Below are 26,164 nucleotides of genomic sequence, written 5' to 3' on the forward strand. Positions count from 1 at the left end.
GGGAAAGTTGGATTTAGGAATGAAGCATTGAGAAACTCTCATGGCATGATATGGAAAGTGGAATGAAAAAGGCAATTAGTGAAGCTATGATGACTTAAAGACATGCTTAGCAAGTAAAGAAAATAGGTCAACCATGAACAACTATGAATTTATCAGCATATAAATCTTAGTAAAAAATGGAACAACTCCATTTTTTAGCCTTTTTTCCTATACTAAAAATAAATCACCACCATAAACAACAAAATAAAAAAGGCAAGGGATTTTTATATCTGATAAATTAAACCTCTGCTTGGCATTATCAGGTCAATTAACCTTTCTGATTTCTGGGTTGTCCCCACACTCACTCTATGCTCTAAGTATCCTGCTCTGCTCACTGCTGTACATATTCATTATTTTGTAATCTCTTCACCCTTTCAGACCATGTGATTTAACTTCCCCCAGTTACTCCAATTTTAACAATGGCCCTTTTCCCTAAGTACAATTCATGTATGTGTTCTCTCTGAAGTTGCTTTTAGCTATTAATTCTCAGAGTTAAACTCTTTGAACTTCTAAATCATTTATTTCTTTTTTTTTTTTTTTTTTTTTTTGGTTTGTGGGTCACACCCGGCATTGCTCAGGGGTTACTCCTGGCTGTCTGCTCAGAAATAGCTCCTGGCAGGCACGGGGGACCGTATGGGACACCGGGATTCGAACCAACCACCTTTGGTCCTGGATCAGCCTTTTGCAAGGCAAACGCCGCTGTGCTATCTTTCCGGGCCCTAAATCATTTATTTCTAAAGGACTTGTTTGAGACATTTGTATTGTATGTTACCTAAGTGATTTGAAACTTAGAGAAAAGAAAGAGTCTCTGAGTTTTGCAGCTCTACCTTCATTTTTCCTCTTGTGGTACACCCAAATAACATTAGTACATTATCTATAAGCACATAAGAGAAAAACTATAACCCCATCATGCCAAATTAAATAAAACTTTTGTCTAACCACATGTGTTCCTAAAAGGTAAAAGAGTTTCCTCTCCTCTCCCCAGTTGTAATAGGCACCAACTTTTCCCTTTTCATTTTTCATTTTTATTTTGTGCCTAAACCCAACTGTGCTCATGGCTTACTTCTGACTATACACTCCTGAAGGTGCTCAGGAGACCATATGTGGTGCTAAAGATTGAACTCAGGTGGGCTGCATGCAAGGCAATCACCCTATTCTTTGTACTATCTCTCTGGACCAATGGGCACCATTTTTAGATACTAGATCCAATACTGTATGTGCATTCTACAACATTCCTAACAAGAGGAATTATCCCCAGCTTTTAAAGAAGTGAAAGCTGTCTCTAAATATTCAAGTCAGCTTGCTCATGTTCATGATCTACTTTCTAACTGCTCAAGGCAAAGCCAGGGATATACTTTGCAGAGCCTGAACGCTACATTTTCTAGCACCCTGTGACTCTGACCACATTAGTCATCAGACATTTATTGACTGATAATTACAGCTTAGAATTCTTAGAATTCACATTCTACCTTCAAGTAACAAGTATATATAAGAAAGTAGAGGAAGGAAGAGTAGAAATATAGTTACGATCAGCACAGTTTGAGTTTTATGGCCATTCTAGGACAATTTACGGTCCTGGAACAACTTAATGGGGTCCTTTTTGAGTACCTGTGAGTCTTGGTGACAAGGATATACAACATCATGGAAGTGAATGTATGACCTGAAGGGCAGGTGCTCGCTCATATGACAATTATGTCTTCTCTTCTTTATTCACTCAATAGAGAGGAAGGCCTCCATTCCAATTTCACTAAAAGCTCTTTGCTTATATGTTTATCAGCCTTAGTATATTAAAAAGCTCTCTGAGGGTGAAAAACTGTCTTATTTTCTCAGACACGTGACTGGATACATGATACATGACTGGGCATTCAACTATTTGTTGATTCGATGAATGGATGACAACTTAACCAAGGATAAAGGGCCAAGTTCAAGATGACATTATAGAGACAATATATATAGTAAACCTTTTTATATAAAAAGATAGATTAAGACTTGATGTTATATTATTTTTTGTTGTTCATTTGTTTGTTTATAGACTATCCTGACCTCTGAACCCTTCAAATACATGACAAAATCAAAAAATTTTTTGGAATAATGTCAAGTCTCATATTTTTCTGACTCAACTTCTAAATTAATTTATGAAATCCTGTAGCATGAGAAGCATGCTTTAAACTTTGTAAATGATCCATGTTTTTCAAAGCAATTATTTATGCATATCAGTGTCTATAGAAATTCATGACAATTTAAGTGTATTAAATTCAAATTTACATTAAAATAGATTGGAATTATAGTCAGGAATCTTTCTAAGAATTCAGTTTTTAGTGTCAGAGAGATAGTACTGCAGGTAGAACACTTGCCTTGCAAACTGTAGACCCAGGTTCAATCTCTGGCAACACATTCCATAATCCTGAGCACAGAGCCAGGAGTAAATCCATAGTACTACCAGGTGTGGCCCTAAAACAAACAAACAAACAAACAAACAAAAAAAGAATCCAGCCTCCTTGAGATAATTCTTTTCTGGTGAATTTAGATAATCAAAAAATAGAAAATAGGGATATTGACCAAGAAAGAGAAGGAAGACTGGTTAAGGATCTATCAACTCATGAGTGGTGAGAGAGGAGGAAAAAGATGAGGAGTGTTCCAAGCAGTTGACTTGAAGGATTATGCTCAAGAGAAAAGTGTACTTTCTCCCTGACCTCACTTTTGTCTAAGTATGGAGAAGAGATTCTTCATGAGTTCTGTGAGGGCAATAGACTTCACACAGGCTAGTCCAAAAGGACAACTTTTGGAAAGGTTTGTCCTTCTATGTCTGTAGAAGAGTTTTAGCTTGCTGAGGAGAAATTTGAACGGAGTATATTTTTGGTTGGCACAATTCATAAGTACTCTGTTTGATAGCAGGTTTGTTTGAATGGCCTATTTCATAACTGTACATAGCTTTTTCAAATAAATAGTGTCTGTAGAATGTTCAGGTTAATGCATGAGTCCTATGCTCAAGAGTGTTTGTGTTTAGAATGACTGAGCTTTCTTTCTTAATAAGTCATCTTGGCATTTTGTCAACAAGTTAATTTGCTTTTCTAAGAAACTAGATTAATACTTCCTGTACTTTGTGCTATTCACAGATCTACAATGCAGTGAGAAGAGGAGAAGAAACAGAAGATATAACTGGAGCTCTTCTCCATTTCTTCACAAAGCTCCCAGTCTCTGAGACAGCTTGTGAAAGGATTAGTGTTGGTCCATACTTAAAGCGATGTGTCCGGAACACAGTATGTGAGTATCGTGCTACTCTGCAAAGGACTTCCATCTCTCAGTATATCTCTGGATCTCTCCTGGAAGCAACCACCTCATTAGGAGCAAGAAGTGGCCTTGTCAGTACTTTTGGAGGTTCCAGTAGTCGAAAGATGATAAAAGGTAATGTCTGAAAATTCACTTCTAACTTTTTACCTTTGAGTGCAAAAAAGAACCAAAGTTAACTTTATGGATTCCATGACAGAAAATTGAGTTTTCTTATCCACAACTGGAAATAAGGAAAAGAGAATATAAATGGAAAAAAAGAGAATAGTAAAAGATTGTTCTTTATCAAAATCCTTTTAGGTGGAAACATTCCAAAGAAAGAAGCATTAGGATTTAAATTTCTTTTTGAAAAGAAGTCAATGATTATCATGCTTATTTGTTGGCTATAAAAAGGTAACATGATAATAATATACAAAGACATTAGAGATTAGGCCCAGGAGAACTAGTCCATGATAGGAAGCTTGCCACAAAAAGATGAGAAGTGTTGTTGGGACACAGAAGGTACCAATATGACGATAGTTGGAACTTGGTGCTGAAAGGAGATTATGTGACAGGCATGATACTTTTTCAGTAACAATATTGCAAACCATAGTGTCTAAAAAAAAAAAAAGGAGAGTGAAAGAAGAAAAATGTTTTTCACAGAGGTAAGCAGGGGAAAAGGTGGGAGAGAAACCGGGCACAATGATGGAGGAAATGTGTACTGGTCAAGGGTGTTGTACATTGTATGACTGAAACTTAATCGTGAATAACTTTGTAACTATAGATCATGATGATTCAATTAAAGAAAGTATTAAAAATAAAAAAAGCAAAAAAAAGAAAAGAACTTGGTTAGGAGCTATGTTTATTGTCTAAAGAACTTATTCAGAGAATTTCTCTTTGTGTTGTCATGACGAAAGATAGTTACTATAAGAGCCTGATAAACTGGTCTGTCATGTGATCACAAGGAAAAACAGCAGTAGTCAGGAGCCAGTAGAATTGACTTCTCATTCCTAGGAAAAACCAGTAGATTTATATTCTCCAGAAGCACTGAAGTCCATCTTTCTTTTTTTTTGTGGGGGGGAGGGAGGTTTGGATTTCACCTGGCAGTGCTCGGGGGTTACTCCTGGCTGTATGCTCAGAAATCATTCCTGGCAGGCTCGGGGAACTATATGGAAAGCCAGGATTCGAACCACCGTCCTTGTGCATGCAAGGCAAACACCCTACCTGCATGCTATCTCTCCGGCCCCTAAAGTCCATCTTTCAATAACTTTCACCTTAAAAAGAAGTCTAATTAGGCAGCAGAAAGCCAATAGAAAGTGGGGTCCTTCCACATCTGAACTATTTCCCATGATCAGACAGGCAGTCAGAAATGACATTGCTCAAAAGAATGTTGGAGATTTGTGTCCTGCTGCCACAATCCACTTGGTAGCCTGCCCTACCAGGAAGCTTGCTGCAAGCCACATGGGGACCCTGTAGAACAGGGGCATTCCACTGCCTATGTGCTGCCAAGAGCTTGATCTGATATCCGGCCATCATTCCCCAGCAGATGGGGAGATGAGCTGAAACTGACAAGTGTTTTGGGTATTGCTTTAATATGTGTGACTATGTGAAGACCTCAGTCTATGAGTTAATCAGCTATCATACACCTACTTTATGCCCAGCAGTATATAGGTGCTATGAGAGATTCTAATAAAGTGCACATCAGTTTATTTACCTCTTAGTTCTTTGTTATTTTAGTGAGGAAAACATTTGCAGGTACCAAATAATCAGAGAATAATGGAAGACTGCAGAGACATACCTGCTAAATAATGTGGCAATGATTCTTTTTTTTTTTCCATTTGTTTTTGTTTTTATTTTTTTATTGGGTCACATCCGGTGGCGGTGCTCAGGTGTTACTCCTGGCTAATTTTTTTTTGTTTGTTTGTTTTTGTTTTTAGGGCCACACCCATTTGATGCTCGGGGGTTACTCCTGGCTAAGCGCTCAGAAATTGCCCCTGGCTTGGGGGGACCATATGGGACACCAGGGGATCGAACCCTGGTCCTTCCTTGGCTAGCGCTTGCAAGGCAGACACCTTACCTCTAGCGCCACCTCGCCGGGCCCACTCCTGGCTAATTTTAAGTTGTCAAAAAAAAATAATAATAATTCTTTGTGCTAGTTAGTTAGTTGGTTGGTTACTTAAATTGGTAAATCTCAAACAAACAAATAAAAATCAATAAGAGCTACTTGTTTTCTTCTGGATTAATTGCAGAGGGACAGATCTTTAGATCTTTAGACTCATCAATACAATTGCCCCCAATTCTCCCTTTTAGGGGAAAAATATTAGGCTATTTTCAAGTGTGTCTAATGTCCTTGATCTTAGTTTCTACTTGCACTTGCCCGTTCATATCAAAACTTTATAGTTCAGCATTCCTACCTCTATAACTCATTGAATCATCAACTAATGTGTTATCTTTATAGCCTCATTTATGCAAAAGTTGGGTTTATTTTTGTTTGTGTGTGTGTGTGTGTTTTAAGAAAAGCAATTGCACACTTTAATGAACCTACCTTTAGGTAACTTCAGGCTACCAAGACACATGTCCCTCCCACTAAAATTTGGAAGTTTTTAAATTTCCTTTTTTTTTTTTTTTTGTTGTTGGTTTTTGAGTCACACCCATCAGCGCTCAGAAATTTCTCCTGGCAGGCTCGGGGGACCATATGGGATGCCGGGATTCAAACCACCACCCTTCTGCATGCAAGGCAAATGCCCTACCTCCATCTCTTTGGCCCCAAATTTCCCTTTCTTAAGGTTTTAAGGATTGTATTCACCTTCCCTGCTAATTAACTTCTGCAAAATAATAGAGTCAGCTAATTAGCTTCTGCTCCAGGTTTACCTCTTTAGTGTCTGGCCTTTACTCTGAAAACTTTCAATTTTAGTACCTTTTTAAAGTCTCTTTAAACAAGAATAAAACATATGTTTTTTCAACATGCAGAAGAATAAAGTGTAGAAAAGTCATGTGGGCATTTCATGTCTTGTAATATTGTAAGAGTCTCTGGGTTCAGAAAATTGACTAATTGAGTTTTTGTGATGTCTGTGTTCTTCAAGAGGTTTCGTTGCCCCGAACTGATTGATTTTTAGTTGCTTCTTTTACTGGTCAGCATATGTCTTGGGGCGTCAAGTTGGCCAACAGCTTTCAGCCCAATATTACTAATGAAAAATCTTTTTTTTAAGTGTTATGGGACATACTCTGTCTCCAGTTTATGAATGGCCCTTATCCAAGAAATTCATTTCTTAGTATTTTGTGGAACATTTTTCTGGAGGAGCAGGATTAAACTTTGTTATTTGACTTCTAGCCTCTGTTTCTCAAAAATACCTTTAAATACTAATTCAATTGAAATCTATACAATTACCACGGCATAAAGACAAAAGCATGATTATCAAATACTCAGAATCAGTCTTCAAGAAAAAAAGCAATAGATTGAATTGCACACATCCCACACACTTCTTGTTGAAGGGAAATAAATTTAATTAATATAAGTTCAAAATTAAAGTAAAATTTAAAAAAAAAAAAAGAAAAGTTTGAAATAAACTCTTGGCCATTTTAGAGATTTTAGTTGATGGTTGCTGTAGTTCTTTAATTATGGTTAATTACAACTTGAAACTGATATACATTATTTCAGTAAATTTTATAGGTTATTTATAAATATAATATAGAAAAGAATCAAGATTTTTAAACATTTTCTCAGAGGAAAAGATAGGAAGAGAATTTAAAGAATGACATTGTCCATAATAGTGATAAATCTGAAGCAAATGCAGGAGCATTAGTAACAAAGAGGGAAAATATAAAAAGAAAGATGGGTATTATTTGATTCCACTTATCTGAGTCAATTCTGAGCAATTTCTGAGTGCAAAGCCAGGAGTAACCCCTGAGCATCACTGGATGTGGCCCAAAACCAAAATAAAAAAAAATGTTTAATATAGTTAAAATATATTATTTGAAGAAAAAATATATTATTTGTATTTTTCACCAAAACAAACTTGAAAAATTTAAAGAGGATAAAATTCTCAAACATGTTATATTGAATCTTGGCCCAGCTCTATTAGGACATTATAAAAAACTTGCCCATTGTAAAAGAAATACAAAGACAGATGGAAGACAGATGGTTTTTCATATGAGCACTAGGTTTCCCAAGTCAACTTGTCTTCTAGAATTGGTTCTGATTACCAAGAAGAAGGTTGAGGAGATCTGCAGTCAGTAAGAAAAGGAAGAGAAAATGACTTCTTCACAGAGTATTTACATATCAGTAAGTGGTAACCTAGGAACTGGTTGGCTAGAAGTTTTCATCCTTGTAGCTTTACCACTGTCTTCAAGGTCCTGCTAATAACTGAAGCATTTCATAAGCTTAACATGGTTTAAGTGTCAGGATCATCAAGAGTAGTTTGTCACTCAGTTAACAATTTTTCAAATAATTAGGAACATCATTAATATGAGGCATTGATTAATCAAGGTATGCTTGATTACAAGATTGTGCTCTTTCTCAAAATGGAAAAATTGAGACAGTCTATCATTTTGTCAAGATTCCACTAGCTTGGGACAATCCAGATCTTGTCTCTTCACATCTGGCTCCTCCCTCTCTCCTTTTACCTATCGTGAATCTCAAAAGCAACTAATGGAGTACTGGGAATTACAAGAATTATTGACTTCAATAACCAGGAAATTTTCTAAGGATATCTTCTGCTTTCCTTCCTATGTGCTCCTACTAAAAATGACAATGTGAGTTAAAGTAAAAAAAAAAAAAAAGAGTAATGAAATAAATGTAACATAACATGCTAGTATAGAAAATTTAGAAAAATACAATAATGACAATAAAGAACTTTTAATATAAAGTAGCTAAATTTTCCAAATATTTACGTTATGTCAGCTAAAACAATAAACTCAATTTTTTCTCAAATTATTTTTAAGTTTTTAATTAAGTGATTAAATGTTTTTAATAGGACAAAGATTAATTACCCAAAGTTAGATAGTAAAGAAGAAAACTTCTAAGTTTATATTTGATCAATTTTAGTGTGAATGGGTATAAAAATATAAATACAAAAGTATAAGAATATAAAAATACTGGTCATATATAATCTTCAAATAGCTTATTAATATAAAATTAAAAGTGCCCAACATATTTAATATTCCTATTTCTCTTTATTCTTTTTATTTTTGTCTTTTGTCTCCCCCACAGCTCTGATTTATCAGTATGTCTTCATATCATGCCTGCCCCCTGTATTTATTTATTTTCCGCAGTTACAATGCTTATAGACAGATAAAACTGAGTGTTGTTTCCTATGATTCAAACCATCAGCAGTCTTCCTATTTCTCTGGAAACACACATAAATATAATATTCCTATTTCAAAGCAGAAAATATTTTCTCTAATATATAAGGATAATAAAATTTCACAATTTTCTTTTTTTTAACTACAAGTACATTTTGTTTCTTCTTAGCTAATACCTTTGAATATAAAAGCTAGGCATTATAATAGGAAATAACTTTCATTTGAGTTATGTAACTATGTCTCCTAAATAATTTGGTTTATAAATACTGTCTTAGTTGACTTCCTCATAGTCAAAACAATTCCCTTTACATGCTTACCAGACTTGGGAAAGCAAATGCATAGTTCTAATTTCAAGTTTATTTCAATAAGTCTATTTCAAGAAATCCCTTGACTTATTTACTTTGTGACCTTGAAATTTTTATGATGTGAAAAATGTATGTTGAATGTTTCAAAAGTGTACATATCAGAAATGTCTCTGTACCAGTTAATCAGGAGAAAGTATTTATTTGCTGTTCATTATGTGAATACTGTCTCACCTTTGGATAGAATCTAAAAAGATCACATCTGGAAATCTTCTACCTATAAATAATGTTTCTCATGTAACAGAAAGTATATTAAGTTTAAGGTCTTCAGAGAAATTAGGAATGTTTGAGCTGCTCACTTGGTGGTGAAAATCGATAGCTCATAGGACAAAAAGGTTCAGTGGTCACAGGGTAAAAATTCTCTTCCTTGGAATAAATTATTGTGGTGTCATACAGGTGTGTGATTCAAATACAGACTTAACCAAGGACAATTATTTTATGCCCAAGTATGACCCTAGTATGACTCCATAGCAAAATTTGACTGAAAAGTATGACTTTAAGCTCCTGTTTATAACAGAATAAAATATTCAAAGAGAAAATTCACCTTCCTCAAATACTACTGGGCATGTGGGTCTTCCAGTAGTGATTGAGGTCTCAGGGGCTACTCCAAAAATGCTTAGCCAGCTCTGGGCCCACTAGGGCTACTCCCAGCTGCACTCAAAGAAAGGAAAATCGCACACATAGGGGGCATGTGATCCACTTTGAGCCATCTCTAATGCCCCAATATGAGTCAAAGGAAATATTCTGAGGAAGGACTTGATGTGATCTTATTGTGTATCTAGGATAATCAATCTTTTGCCATCCAGTATTGGGCTGAGAGGTGTCCTCTAGATCAGAATCACTCAGCATCAAATTACAGCTTTCTGGACATCTGAGTTAGAAGTTTCTGGAACATCATATTGTATGTTTGATGTGGAAGGTAGATAGATTAGGGAAGCAATGAGAACTGGAGACATTGAAGAGGCTCTTGCTAAAGCAGTGGTTTTAATTGGTATATTTAACAACTGATAAAATTACAAAGGAATCTCCTTTTCATTTCTGTCAGGGCCCTCATACCCATGTATATCACTTAGTGTGCAACATGTGGGCTGGACTTCAGACTCTTTCTGCACTGGAATAAGCATCTTTATACAGTGCAAAAACTGTTTACTCTGCCAAAAAATTTAATCCCAAGAACTCTTCAGAGATTTGTAAGTAGCAAATGGAGACTAACTGGAGCTAAGTCTAAAATATGTGCCTAATATAAATTTTAAAAGCAATTTAAAATGCTTCCAATTTGTTAGTGATGGTTGAAAATATAATTGGGTTATTGGGTGATGTGTCCATTCCACCCACCCTCTTCACCATCACTTCATTAAATCAGGTTAAATCATAATCACTGTATTCAGAAATGTACAGTACAGCAACCCCAGACAATCAACTGGGTTTCCCATACTTGAGCTGGTCATAAAAATGTCAAGTCTTAGTACAGAAAATTTATTGGGCCAGCAATTTGCAAGATGGCTATCTGAAACTGTACCCAAAGAAACAACAGTGATTAGATTCCAAGCTTTTTTGCTGAATATTTATTAATATAATTGCTGGATATTTTAAACAAAAAGTTCTAAAAGATGAGTTTTCAACATCAGCAAATGTTTTCCAAAACAGAATGGAATAAGAAATGCATATTTATCAAAAATATGTAGGCTTAATTTGAGGAGGATAATAAGCAGTTGAGAAATGCATTTCTATTGTACCACAGGCACCAATCAGCACCACATTCTTGGGCCCTAACATTGAACTACCTGAGACTGAGCCAGAAATTGCTAGTTTTGGTCCCTGAGCACAAAGCACAAAACTAGGAATTACCCCTTTAGCACTGCCAACGTTGGCCAAACCTCTATCCTCCAAAATATGTTATTATAAGCACAGGATGGAGAAACACAAAGAGAAGCGTCCCTGTACAATCTTGATTGTTTTTAAAACCATATAAGGATTTGGAGAAATGACAACACTCCCTTAACTAAGGGGAAAGAAAATCCCTGATGTCCCTCACCTTGATTTTGTAACTTCTGTTGTTTCTATTTCATTCAGCCCTCCAGAGAAGAAAATATACAGTGTTTATTTCTGAAATTAGGATCCATATCTGAAAATCTGAGGTTAGAACAAAATGTAGTTTCCAAACTAAAATTTGTCAGTTTTATGAAGATACATTATTCATTACAATAAAATTAAATGTTTTTTTTTCAGTACATGTAATTAACTAATTCTTAGGAGTGTTTCTAAATTATTTAGTCTTTCAAAAAATAAATCCTAAAACCCATTTAAATGAGCTATGAAAATTCTTATCCATAGGAACATTTCTAGAACATAATAGATTATTCTTATCATTTGCCAATATGTGGGTCAGGAGCAAACATTAAAGAGGAGAAAAGCTAAGTGTTCAAGTTAGTCTGAGTCATTATTTAAACTTCTAATGGAGTTGTGTGTCAATTAGAATTAGTAATGCAGTTAAATAGAGAATATTTTTAAGTATGTTTCATTTTCTTTATCTTCTTTCTCTTTCATTTTCTTTCTTTTCTCTTTTTCTTTCTTTTCTTTCTTTCCCTCCTTTCTTTCTCTTTCCCTCCTTTCTCTTTCTCTTTTTCTTTCTTTTTTCTTTCTTTCTTTCTTTCTTTTTTCTTTCTTTCTCTTTCTTTCTTTCTTTCTTTCTTTCTTCTTTCTTTCTTTCTTTCTTTCTTTCTTTCTTTCTTTCTTTCTTTCTTTCTTTCTTTCTTTCTTTCTTTCTTTCTTTCTTTCTTTCTTTTCTTTCTTCTTTCTTTCTTTCTTTCTTTCTTTCTTTCTTTCTTTCTTTCTTTCTTTCTTTCTTTCTTTTCTTTCTTTCTTTCTTTCTTTCCTCCTTTCCTCCCTCCCTTCCTCCCTCCCTTCCTCCCTCCCTTCCTTCCTTCCTTCCTTCCTTCCTTCCTTCCCTCCCTCCCTCCTTCCTTCCTTCCTTCCCTCCCTCCTTTTTTCCTTCCTTCCTTCCTTCCTTCCTTCCTTCCTTCCTTCCTTCCTTCCTTCCTTTCTTCCTTCCTTCCTTCCTTCCTTCCTTCCTTCCTTCCTTCCTTCCTTCCTTCCTTCCTTCCCTCCTTCCCTCTCTCCTTCCTTCCCTCCTTCCTTCCCTCCTTCCTTCCTTCCCTCCTTCCTTTCTTCCTTCCCTCCTTCCTTCTTCCCTCCTTTCTTTCTTCCTTTTTTCCTTCCTTCCTTCCTTCCTTCCTTCCTTCCTTCCTTCCTTCCTTCCTTTTGTTTTAGGGTCATACCTGGTGGTTCTCAGGGGTTACTCCTGCTTTTCACTCCTTCACTCATAATCCCTTCTGATGGGGAAGGGGAACATACGAGATGCTGAAGGTCAAACCTGGGAGGGCTGCATGTAAGAGAAGCACCCTACACACTGTACTATCATTATGGACCCCAGATGTTTTATTTTCAGTGAACTGAATTCCAGTAAAATATATTTTAACATTTTTTAAATTTTAAAATATTTTGCCAAGTGGAAATACATGTCTGGCATTTTAAGTTTTGAATCTGTATATCATTAAAGAATAAACCTTAAAAATATTTTTATAAATCCTATTGGGTTCAAGAGAAAACACAACAGTTAGGGTGCATATGTACCATGTTGCTAGTGGACTCCAAAATGAGGATCTGTTGAGATGCAGGTCTGAAAGCAAACACTGAAGCAGGAAATAATCTGCTCAGTAAAAGTTACAAGCACAGATTCAGGAAATCCAGTACTCAACAAGGAATTCAATTACCCAAGCTTTCTGCTCCTAAGAAGGAATGCAACTTAATGGGAAAATACCAAAGAATGAGCCTCTGCCTTCCTCAGACCCCTGCTTTTATTGACAAGAATGAGGCCAGGGGCCGGGCGGTGGCGCTCGAGGTAAGGTGCCTGCCTTACCTGCGCTAACCTAGGAGACGGACCGCGGTTCGATCCCCCGGCGTCCCATATGGTCCCCCAAGCCAGGAGCGACTTCTGAGCGCATAGCCAGGAGTAACCCCTGAGCGTCACCGGGTGTGGCCCAAAAACCAAAAAAAAAAAAAAAAAAGAATGAGGCCACACCCTAGGGTGGGAGAGGAATAACAAGTAGGGAAAAATTCAATATCCCATCACCAGATCACAACTTAGGGTGGAGTACGAATACTGATTAGTAAGCCAACTCTATGTGTCTGATACAGGTCTAATCCCTAGTACACCCAAGCATCTCTGAATATATCCCTGGAAGCCCCCAAGTGTCACCATATGTGATTCTAGAAGCTTTTCACTTCTAGTTCCACTTCACCTGAAAGATACGGAGCACTCTAGTGTCAGTAAGGTATGGTAAACTAAACATCCATATCATAAGTGAAAATACCATTTTAAACTTGTTACCTAAACTTTAATAATAATTTTAAAACGTTTCCAGAAACCCTGGCAACTCATAATACCTTTGTTACTAATTGTAAAACCAAAACCTTTCATAGGAGTAGGCTAGCTAGTAGGTCAAAACAAGCTTTTATTCCAGACCTGTCTGTTTCATCTCTTAGTCAGGTCTCCATTTGAAATCTGAACTTCCGTGAGTATGTGGGTATATGAGTGTGTGGGGAGGGGGTAATGACATGGAACCCTATATTTGAATACAAGTCCTTCTAACTGCAAAGTTGCCCACTTCCTACATTTCTACTGCCTCTGAAGACCTCAAAGAAATGCCTCTGTGCGAAGGGGGCAGCCTTTCATTTCCATAACTTTTCTTGATATTGACATTTGTGAAAGAAGATGAAGAATCTTACTGCTCATAGCAAATTACTCATAACACACCATCAACTGAATAGGAGAAAAGCCTTCTTTTAGCTTAGCCACACCAATGTACAAATCTTCTCTGCCAAACAGATATACAGGCCCTGGCACATGGAAGAGGTTCCAAAATTTTCAGAACACAATTAACTGTACTAAAACAGAAGGGAACCTTTAAAATTATCTAATATGTTCTTGGGAGCATCACCAACATCAAACATTAATTTACTAGCAGTGACTTTTTTCAAACATCGCTTACAAAAATCATGTACATCACTGGTCTAAGATCTGAACAGAGTGTGACTGAGCATACATGGCAAGAACTAGATCTTATAAAAGCCATAAAAAGCACTTCTTAAATATGGGTCTTTCTACCAAAAAGCTTCTAGAAACAATAGCTTTGTATAATAAAGTGGCAACTACAAAATTAATATGTAAAAAATCATGACTATTTTATATACAAATAGTAAAAGATAAGAAAGAGGCATTATAGGAGCTGGACAGATAGCACAGCAATAGGACATTTGCCTTGTAAGCAGCCGACAAGCTGTGGTTCGAATACCTCCATTCCATGGTGAGCAGAGCTCCAGGAGTAACCCCTGAGCGCTGCCAGGTGTGGCCCAAAAACAAAAAACAAAACAAAAAAGAAACATTATAAAAATAATCCCATTTATAATTGTGCCACAGAAAATAAAATGCCTTGCAATCAAGTTAACTAAAGAGGTGAAAAACTACAAAACTACAAAACACTGCTTCAAGAAATAAAAAATGATACAAGGATTTGGATACATATACCCTGCTCATGGATTGGAAGGATTACCATCATTAAAATGGCAATACTTTCTAAAGCATTGTACAGATCTAATGCAATGCCCCTTAGGATACCCATGACATTTTTTAAAAAAGTGGATCAAACACTCCTGAAATTCAATTGGAACAATAAATGCCCGTTAATAGCTAAAGCAATCCTCAGGAAAAAGAAGATGGGAGGCATCACTTTCCCTAACTTTAAGTTGTACTACAAAGCAATAGTCATGAAAACAGCGTGGTATAATACATACATTCAGATCAATGGAATAGACTTGAATATTCAGAAACTGTCCCCTATACATACAATCAATTAATCTTTGATAAAGATGCAAAAAATACAAAGAGGATCATGGAAAGTCTCTTCAACAAGTGGTGTTAGGAAAACTGATTGGTTAACTACATGCAAAAAAGTTAACTCATGGGGCGGGAGCATAGCATTAGGGCATTTGCCTTGTACATGACCAATCCAGGATGAACCCTGGTTTGATTCCCAACATCCCATATGATCCCCCAGCCTGACAGGAGGGATTTCTAAGCACAGAGCCAAGAGTAACCAATCCAGCATGGACCCTAGTTTGATTCTCAACATCCCATATGGTCCCCACAGCCTGACAGGAGGGATTTCTAAGTGCAGAGCCAGGAGTAATTCCTGAGAGCTTCCGGTGTGACCCAACACCCCCAAAAGAAGTTAACTCAGACCTCTTAACACTATGTACAAAGGTTAAATCAAAATGAATTAAATACCTTGATATAAGGTATATAAAGGAACCATGGCATAAAGAACCCCATGACATTGAGACTAAAGGCGTCTTCAAGAAGAAAACACCATTGTTCACTCAAATGAAAGTAAAGATAAACAAATGAGACTATATTAAACTGAGACGCTCTGCACATCAAAGGAAACAGTGACTAGGATACAAAGGCTACCCACTGAATGGGAGAAACTATTCACCCAGTACCCACTGATAAGTGTTTAATATCTAAAATATATAAGATTCTGGTTGACCATAGCAAGAAAAACAGATCTTATCCCATTCAAAAATGAGAAGAAATGAACGGACATTTCCTCAAAGAGGAAAGACAGATGCCCAAAAGGCACATGAAACAATGCCCCACATCATTAATCATTAGGAATATGCAAGTCATAACAACAATGAGATATCTCACACTACAGACACTGGCACGCACCACAATTCACAAGAATGATCAGTGTTGGTGTGGATGGTAATATAAAAACACAATATAAAAATGCCCTCTGTACTCCTTCTGTATGTATTATGTACATAATAATGTATACATAATAATGTAGCTTTATTTACAATAGCCAGAATCAGGAAATAACCCAGGTGCCCAATAACATAGAAACTGTGGTACATTTCTACACAATGGAACACTATGCAGTTGCTAAGCAAAATGAAGTCATGAAATTTGCTTATACATGGATTAATATGGAGAATTTTGCTAAGTGAAATGAGTCAGGGGGAAAGGGATAGACATAGAATAATCTCACCCATCTGTCAGATATAAAAGATAATTGATAATAATATCTAGAGTAAATAGAAATGAGGGTCAGGGGGACCACTCTGTGGTAGGAGCATAAATAGAGGAGCAGTCCAGGTAGAGTAGAAAATGGAGTACTATGACAATAATTGTGAAACTGATCACTCTGGACTATCAACTGGCTATTGAGTGGAGATAAAGTGATATGTACAGTACCCCAACATTAACATTAACAACATTAACAGTACAAACGAGTGTTTAAAAGAAAAAAAATGAAGAGAGAGAAAAAGAGAAGCAAAATGCCTGTGCAGAGACAGGCAGTGGTGGTTAGGTGGGAGGTAACAGGTAACACAGGGGACACAGGTCATGGGAAAGTTGCACTGGTGAAAGGTGGTGTACATCCTATGGCTGAATCCCAACTATGGACAGTTCTGTAACTATGGTACTTAAACAAGCAATTTAAAAAAGGTTGGGTCTTTGCTGGTCTCTGTGCAGAATCCTACCCATTTTGGAGGTAGAGATATAAAAACCCTGCAATTCTCTGTTGTCTTTTTCTATAATTGTCCCAAGGGCCACTCTCAAGTGGTCATTCTTGATGGTTTTATCCTGTTAAGTAGACCTACATTGCTGTTGGGAAAATAGAGAGAAAAGAATGGTTCGATGCGTTAGCCCTCAACTTGAAAAATCTAATGGTTTCTCTGAACAGGGAGGAGAAAATATCCACTCTCTCATCATTAATCCAGGAGAGGAATCTTCCTTTTCTTCGTATTTAGGGCCATAACCTTCTTCCAAATGGTTCTCAAATACCAACATAGCAAAAGAGACCACTGATTTTAGAAATTCATTTATTTTACAACATTTATTAGATACTTTGCTGATTTCCTAGAATAGAGATTGCCATTGTGGGGCTGGAGAGATAGCACAGTTTGTCTTAGACACAGAAGGACGGTGATTCGAATCCCAGCATCCCATACGGTCGCCTGCCAGGAGCGATTTCTGAGCATAGAGCCAGTAGTAACCTCTGAGCACTGCTAGGTGTGACCCAAGAAAGAAAGAAATTGCCATTGTTCATACTTGCACTTTAAAGACCAAATAGGAATCACAAAATTGCCAAATGGTAGTCTGGCATGATAAAGAAAGAAAAACATCATGGTACAAGAAAGAAAAACATGGACTTGTGAGACCCTCTAAGAGAGAATTTGATCCAGAAAAGAAAAGCTCCTCAAGTTGGACTGAAAGCAAAAGATTTATCAGAAATGAAGAGACTAGGGACTGCACATTTTCTAGACAGAAGTAGTTATATGTGCAAAGGGAATGTGGCAAGTTTGAAGTTTGGATGGAGAAATGAAAGTTTAGCAAGAAAGTCTAGAGACCTCAGAACGACCAGGGCTTATAGGCACTGGACATCTACTCTATATTTAGTAGCCTAAGTGGTTGCTCAAATATTATCTAATTAGTGATCCACAATTTTTAAATTTTAAGCATAATTATTTAATTGAACTTCTTAAATATCATTTGATATTCTAAGAAGCACTACATAAGCAAAATAGGGACTCCTATAGGTAATTAGGGGATAGTTATGGACTAATTTTTATTTTAAAATTTTAATTATGAGAACAAAGATGCAAAGAAAGAGGACAAGGTAAAGTTACAGTGAAAGGACAATCACCCATAAACAGAATTCTCAGAAGTCCCCTTGCTGATATCTTAACTTTGAACTTACAGCCAAAGAACATTAAGAAAAATAAAACAGAACCCATGTACAATTACTTTGTCCCTCAAGTCCCCAGATTGTAATACATAATATTTCTTAGCAGCACACAAAGCAATGTAAAGCCATAAAACTTATGTAACTCCTTCAACATTGAAGGCAAAGTACTTTTTTACACTTCTATGCACATGCATATTAGTTTAAGTTAACCTCAAAAGTTTAAGTGGGTTGTTGTTCTTAAGGATTAGAGTCAAAGGAGTACAGTAAAAACAGTGTTAGAGTGGCAATTATTGTTTGCATAGGCCCACCATAATATGAGGGACATGGAAAATAAAAGCCTTGGACTAAATACAAGGAGACCCTACCCCTGAAGTTTCCTGGCATAAGACCAACTCTAGGCTCCAGGCAAACTAGTTTGTCCAATCAAAGTCATTGTCTGTAGTGCCAGTACACTTTTATTTTTCACACAGTCTCTGTTGTTGGTCTCATGTTTCTGTATTAAGGATCCTGGAATCTGCATATCCTACATTGCTGTCAGAATGGTGCAGAGCATCCTCTCATTTCACCTCACAATTAAAGGGCAATGCAGAGAGCCCTGTCCTATAATCAGGTTGTTGTTGTTGTCAAGTCTTCTTAGTGCTAAGGGAAGTCTCTTTTGAGCAGATCGATGTCAGAGCAGTGGTAGAGTTTTCCCTGGTAGAGGATTGCTTCCAGGTGTTGTTATAAAAAACCTTGGATGTTTCGTAGATAGCTTCCCTGGTTCAGGGGTGAATGGAGGATGCCCATTCTTCTGAGGCCTGTGCCAGGTCATTATATCAATGTTCAGAGTGTAAGGTCCCATTGCACTACAAGATTTGTGTGTTCCATGGGGGCCGGAGAGATAGCATGGAGGTAAGGCGTTTACCTTTCATGCAGAAGGTCATCAGTTCGAATCCTGGCATTCCATATGGTCCGGTGCCTGCCAGGAGCAATTTCTGAGCACGGAGCCAGGAAAAACCCGTGAGCACTGCCTGGTATGACCCAAAAACCACACACACACACACACACACACACACACACACACACACACACACACACACAAAGATTTGTGTGTTCCAATCTCCATTAGATAAGAACTTATTTGTATGTATAGTATTTTCCCATTTTAATGTGCCTATGCAAACAAGGAACAATGCCACTTGGCGTTATCAGTGCATATGGGGCCATAAGAACAAGTCCAACTATCCCCATGACATGGTTCAATCATAAGCATTAAACTGAGGGACTCTTCCACCAAAATTCCTTAGTGGAAAGCTCACAAAGAGAAGAAAAGATAAAAAAGTGGGTAGAATTGTCACTGTAAAAGAATATTTAGTAAGAGTTATAGCTGTCAAAGAAAATACACATAAAGTATTTAAAAGACATGTGTCCATTTTATATCTTTTGAAATAGTTGGGGGTTGTTAAATCCAATGCATGACTTTGGTCTGTGATTAGGACTGTGCAGTACTGAAGTTAAAAAGAGTAAATGTGGGGTACTGATGGTTGGGGTAAGAGAGTTAAGGAGTAATAATGAGCTGAGGGTAAAGAGATAATTAAGGGAAAGATAACAAATCCAGATTAGGAGATGAGGGAGTAGAAGGGACTCTGGTGTGAGGGAGGGGCAATATATCAGAGGGGCTCTATACATTGTATAAATGAATTGTTTATGGATTAGGCTTGGCAGTCAGAGAGGACCACTGTATAGGAAGTCACGTCTACAATTACACTGATTTTAGAGACCTATTTAAATGTTATCCTCCAAATATAGGGCATTCCATTTTTTTTTTCTTAAAAACAGTCAAGAATTAAGAACATTTTTGGATGATGTTAAAAAGTATATATGTCTCACCAGCGCATTTGTGCCCGGGCACTTTTGAAAATGAATACTAGTAAGAAAAGAACCCCTGAATGGGGTCCAGTATGTATAGGAGAGGAGTTTCTTTCCCCACTTCCCCCTCAGGGCCCAATTTACCAGGCATAGCCCTGAAGACCCATCTGGCATAGGGAGATCTCAGTTACCTGGACTAAGTGGTCAGCAGTTATGGACTATTTTTACATAAACAAAAATGTTATAAATTAAAGGACTGAATAAAATACATTAGATACATATTAACAAAAAGAACAAGCCAAAGTAGTAATAACACTGCCTCACATGAGTTAGAAATCAGTGTATTATATGGGACAAAATGAATTCATTTAATGACAAAAAAATATCCACTATTCGTATACTACTATCAGTGAGACCTATTTTTACATAGGAAAACGCTATGCTTAGAGAAGTAAACCTAATTCCTAGAGAATTAATTACAGGCTCTAATCAAGGACTTTTTTTCTTTATCCCAAAGAGTATAGAGGACTCTCAACAGGGTTTTCTTGTTCTGTTTTTGTTCTGTTCTTGTTCTTATTGCTATTTTGGTTTTTGGCCACACCTGGTGGTTCTCATCCATTACTCCTGACTCTGCACTCAGGAATCACTCCTGGCAGACTTGAGATACCATATGGAATGCTGTGGATTAAATCTGGTCAGTCACAAGCAAGAGATGTACTCTATATGCTGCATACTGTTGCTTCAGTCCCCCTATCAGGGAGATTTAAGCAGAACATATGGCTTAATATTTATGTTTCAAACAAACTAAGATAAACCAGAAATGTTCCCACCTATCCTGCCACCTTCAGCACTCTTTGTATCCAAAATAAAAGTGTTTATACTCAGAGTTGTCAGGGATATTCTGAAAGTAAGTGATTACTTGAAATAAACCTAGATGATATTAGCTGACTTGTGCTGTTAGTTGTTCTGAGGAAGAGAAAGCGGGGAATGGCCTAGTCATCTAGCCCCCACCTTTCTGGGAACTGTATCCCAACAAGTTAAAAAAGAGCAAACAGATGTGTACACTAGAAATCATGTCTGAAGAACTCACTCTGCCATCCTAGAGGCATCTATTTATGCTTTCCCTACTCCATGCAGAGTACTAAGAGTTGTATTAGTGTCTGACTTATACCAGGGGAGCAAAAACTCCCCCACAGAACATGATTTTTTGATAACAGAAATTATTTTTAAACATTTACATTTAATTTTGCGTTAAGATGTAGAATTACGGGCCAGAGAGATAGCATAGAGGTAAGGCGTTTGCCTTGTGTGCAGAAGGACTGTGGTTCGAATCCTGGCATCCCATCTGGTCCCCGTGCCTGCCAGGGGCAATTTCTGAGTATAGAGCCAGGAGTAACACCTGAGTGCTGCCACAGCGGGTGTAACCCAAAACAAAACAAAACAAAACAAAAAAGATGTAGAATTATGACTTCTTTGGCAACCAGTACTGCCATTATCCATTGGGATATTGTCCCAAGCGCTCCTGCCCACTCCTCCTCCAGATAACATGTACCAACTCCATACCTCTCTCTAAGCAATAGTTATTTGGTTCTGCAGCTAGGTTTTTTGTTCCCAGATCTGATTTCCTTACCTGCCTGGCCCTTCGGGCACCTGTTCTTGTGACCCACAGATTATTTGATATTCACACATGCTATTGAAGATTTAATTCATGGATTTAGAAGTCTAAAATGAAAGTCAATGCAATGTGAAGTTGGGTTCTAAACAGATAGATCTGATATAGATCTTTGAGCAAAAATATAGATCTTCTAATAATGGGTGTCCTTGGTGATAAAGAAGCTATTCCTTACAGGAAAAGAACTGGGTGCTGAAAGCAGATAAAGTGATATGCATGAAATCCTTTCAATAACAGTATTGCAAACCACAGTGCCTAAAAGGAATAAAAGAAAGAGAGAGGGAGAGAGAGAGAGAGAGAGAGAGACAAAGACAGAGACAGAGACAGAGAGACAGAGAAGCCATAGAAGCAAACTAGGAGGGGGGTGCACAGGAGGGAAACTGGAAGCGTTGGTGTCACGAAGTGTTGGAACATTGTATGGCTATAACTCAACCATTAACAACTGCATGATAGCTTTGTAATATGGTGATTCATTTTTTTAAATAATGGGAAAAATTTTAAAGCATATGAGATAAAAATGACAGGTGGGGTTGTGGAAACAATGAGGAACTGAGTTTCAGCATTGATATCCTGTGTGTCTATAGTGAAAAACAAGGCTAATTCAGTTGGTGTGGCTAAATTCAGAGCATAATAGCAGGTGAAAACATTGACCCGAAGCATGAGAAAGCCATTTCAGAATCTTTAGCAGATTGAATTTTAGGAAAATTCAGATCAGCAGTGCCTGTTAAAGATACCTGGAGGTTAGTAATGCCTCTGTAAGGTTTCACTTACAGATTCAGCTATTATCCTTGGGGTAGGAAGGATGCACTCAAAATAAAGCACCTGTACCCAATATGAGCTCATTTAATTTTTGTTGGTCGAGGGCAATATTTTCATTACAAGGTTGGTTTTGATAATTTTGTGTTACAAAAGGTGAGGGGAAGGCATGAAATATAATGAAAATTATAGTGGGTTAAGAATGGAGGTTTTTACTATAACTCAGCACCCTTATGAAAATATGGATGCTCATGCCAGTCGGTCAATACCTCTATCTTCTCCCCAAAGTCAAGGCAGTTAAATAGTCTTAGCATATTCTACTCAGCCAGAGGCAGTAGCTGTGGGGCCTCCTTCAAGCTTTCTTCCTTAAAACATAGATCTTTCCCAAATGTGGAAGCCCTTTAAGGACATAAAAATCATTAGGGATCTGTAGTCCGGGTTTGAACAAGCTGGATAAACAAACCCCTGCCCAAATTGGAAATTGTTGAATGTCTTTCAGAGTTATCCAAGGGGAAAGGCTGGAGGCCTCCAGGGTCTGCCAGTGGGTGAGTGTCTCGTTTCTGCTGCTTCACTCCAGTCTGGTGACAACACCCATTAAGTGTCTTAGTTGCACCTTAGTTAAAAAAACCATAAATGGATTATGTTCTAAACCTATAACATGCACAGTATTTTTTTCTTTTTTGCTATTGGCATGTCAAAGCCCAAGTTAGATCTTCTGAAAGTGTGTTACATATTCAGAGACTGAGTTGGAAAAGCTCCAAAAGCATTCACATTTTCCATAGACAGGGTTTTGGTAAGTTCCCAACCTCAATTTCTATTTTAATATCCTTTGTCATTCTTTCCAGTCTAATAGTTGAGTTACTCTAGATATCAGATTGTAATGAGAGTTTGTGTCTCTCAAATAAGTGATATTTAAAAAATTTTTATTGGTTGAGTTTCTGTGGTTTACAATACTGTTAATAATGGTTTTTAAAGCACATAACTCTAACTAGTCCATCACCTATGAACCCACCTTCTTCTCATCACAAGCCCAGCTCAGTTGGATCACTTCTCCCATTATATTGCCTTTGGACTTTCGTTGCTACCTTGCTGTGTATCTTTAAGTCCCATAAGTGACATGTATTTATTTTTCCACTCAACTTTTTTTTTAAATTGGAGGGGTAGATTCATAGAGAATTATACATGTTCCTTCATTCAAAAAGTATTCAGTTGGTGCTAGAGAGATAATACAGTGGGTACAGCACTTGCCTTGCATACAGCAGCCCAAATTTGATCCCCCAGCACAGCAGATGGTCCGCTGAGCACTTCCAGGAGTGAAACAGTGAAACCTAATCACAGAGCCCAGAATAAGCAATAAACTATACCAGTTGTGTCCTTCCCCCATAGAAAGAGAAAAAAAGGAAGGAAGGAAGGAAGGAAGGAAGGAAGGAAGGAAGGAAGGAAGGAAGGAAGGAAGGAAGGAAGGAAGGAAGGAAGGAAGGAAGGAAGGAAGGAAGGAAGGAAGGAAGGAGGAAGGAAGGAAGGAAGGAAGGAAGGAAGGAGGAAGGAAGGAGGAAGGAAGGAAGGAAGGAAGGAAGGAAGGAAGGAAGGAAGGAAGGAAGGAAGGAAGGAGGAAGGAAGGAGGAAGGAAGGAGGAAGGAAGGAAGGAAGGAGGAAGGAAGGAGGAAGGAAGGAAGGAAGGAAGGAAGGAAGGAAGGAAGGAAGGAAGGAAGGAAGGAAGGAAGGAAGGAAGGAAGGAAGGAAGTCAAATTTAATGTCTTACATATGCCAAATATAACCCGGTACCAAAAGGAACCAAATACAGGCATGGCAGGGTGGAGTAAGTCCAGGTGGGCTTTTACATATCAAAGGAAGAGCTCTATGGGAAAGAAGAAGATGGGGGCATCTTTTTGTTTTGGGTTAATAGCTTGGTGTCATCTTACAATGGTGCCAGGAATTGAGCTCACAGGTACAGGCCTGCAAGTCAGGTACTTTACCACTAAGTTATCCCAGGTCTCAGAAAATGAATCGTTTTAACAAAATTTCCAGATAAAAACTGAGTTTAATGTTAGCTCTGAGCTAGTTCCAGCCCCACCACTTACTAATCATGCAGCCTTAATTTTTTTTCTCTCCTACCTTCTATCTTCAATTCCTTATCTATTTCAGTTTCGAGATCAACTTGAGTATACCCCAAATTTTTTCCATCATTCTTGAAGCTTGGGCTTTTACTAGGGCCCGATATTGGTGATCTACAACTGTGTGAGGCCTAAGAAAGAATTCTAGTTATGGTTTCCTTGCCTCTTCATAGAAGTTGGTTCCAGCAAGTCAGATCTTTTCAAGTAGAAATATTATAAAGTGGGGCCGGGCGGTGGCGCTGGAGGTAAGGTGCCTGCCTTACCTGCGCTAGCCTTGGACGGACCGCGGTTCGATCCCCCGGCGTCCCATATGGTCCCCCAAGCCAGGAGCGACTTCTGAGCGCATAGCCAGGAGTAACCCCTGAGCGTCACCGGGTGTGGCCCAAAAACCAAAAAAAAAAAAAAAAAAAAAAAAAAAGAAATATTATAAAGTAATTTGATATGATCCACCAGCTGTCAAAAATAGAATTTCCTTGTATTGGTTATATTTATATCTGTGATTATAGACAAAAAAAAATAAGTCATTTTAAATAAAAAGGACATGTCAGTAAACAATAATTAACAACCCCATGTCTTATATGTGTTAAGTAGTTCATATCTTATTTTTATTAATGAACTATTACTTCCTTTGCCAACCATGTGCTTATAAATACATATTAATACACTCCCTATGTGTACTACAATCTTCTTTGTATTTATATGGAAACATAGAGGCCTTCCACTATGCTGATGTTTATGAGTGTTTCGTATTATTCCCAAAGCCACCTGGTTAGATAAGCTCTTTATCTCCTTTGCAAAGATTAAAAAATATTGAAATTTAGAGATTGTAAGTGTTTCTCCTATAACATTAGATTATTTAAGAAGGATACTAAGAAAGGGAGTGGATAGCTGGTAACTATTGTGAGAAGTATACACTTCTAGCCCAAATTTCATCTGCCCTTGTCTACAAACTTAAAGCCCTGGGTTTAAGATAAGTGATTTTAAGTTTGGGAATGTGGCTTGGTGGCAAAGTGCATGCTTTGCATGCATGAGATCAGGATTTAATTCTTGGCACCAAAAAATAAGTATATAAGTGATTTCCTCCTGTTTATAAGGCATTTCAAGGGCCTCTTATTGAGCCCCACTCACTTTCAAAGTATTTGTTTAGCCATGTATCTTTAACTCGTGAGAAATTTAGGAAAATTAACTCTGAGACTCCCATGTCCTCTTATCCTCAATGATGTTTTGAACTTTTTTCAGATACAAGTTCGTACAAAGTTAGCCAGATGGCTTGTTCTGTTCTGGGAGATTAATTCCAGAGTCAAACAACTGCCTAGTGACTGATCAGGACCAGGCAGAATTTCATCCCATTGTACTTAAAGCCTGAGAAAATGAGTCTTCTCCAGCATTGTAGAGTTTCTTCTTTACCACCTCCTTACTCATACCTATGTGTGTAGCATGATAATAAATTCCCAGGATTTTAGAGAGGCAATCTGGGTTTACAATGAGAACTGATATCATCTGAGAAATAAGATCACAGATAGTGATTCTGGGAAATCCAACAGTCTGTGTCCAGCTGTGGATACTGGCACATCTTTTACTGCTTAATACATCAAAAATGGAGCCAACTCTACATCACTAATCATCAGGGAGATGCAAATCAAAACAACTATGAGGTACCATCTCACACCACAGAGACTGGAGCACATCACAAAGAACGAGAACAAGCAGTGCTGGCAGGGATGTGGAGAGAAAGGAACTCTTATTTACTGCTGGTGGGAATGCCATCTAGTCCAATCTTTATGAAAAGCGATATGAAGATTCCTCCAAAAACTGGAAATTGAGTTCCCATATGATTCAGCTATACCTCTCCTAGGGATATACCCTAGGAACATAAAAATCCAATACAAAAAACCCTTCAATAGATAAATGGCTAAAGAAACTGTGGTATATATCCACAATGGAATATTATGCAGCTGTCAGGAGATGAAGTCATGAAATTTTCCTATACAT

At 37.5% G+C, this 26,164-nt stretch overlaps 1 protein-coding gene across 1 annotated transcript in view; it reads left to right on the plus strand.

Annotated features, from left to right (window-relative positions):
- Positions 1-26,164, plus strand: part of PLCE1 (phospholipase C epsilon 1) — a 353,407-nt gene that overhangs the window by 135,004 nt on the left and 192,239 nt on the right. Inside the window, exon 3 of the mRNA XM_049790786.1 lies at positions 3,156-3,444. Coding sequence (XP_049646743.1) covers positions 3,156-3,444 — 289 coding nt within the window. The remainder of the gene's footprint in view (positions 1-3,155; positions 3,445-26,164) is intronic.

The sequence above is a fragment of the Suncus etruscus genome, chromosome 17 (assembly GCF_024139225.1).
Source record: "Suncus etruscus isolate mSunEtr1 chromosome 17, mSunEtr1.pri.cur, whole genome shotgun sequence".
In the NCBI taxonomy this organism is placed as follows: domain Eukaryota; kingdom Metazoa; phylum Chordata; class Mammalia; order Eulipotyphla; family Soricidae; genus Suncus; species Suncus etruscus.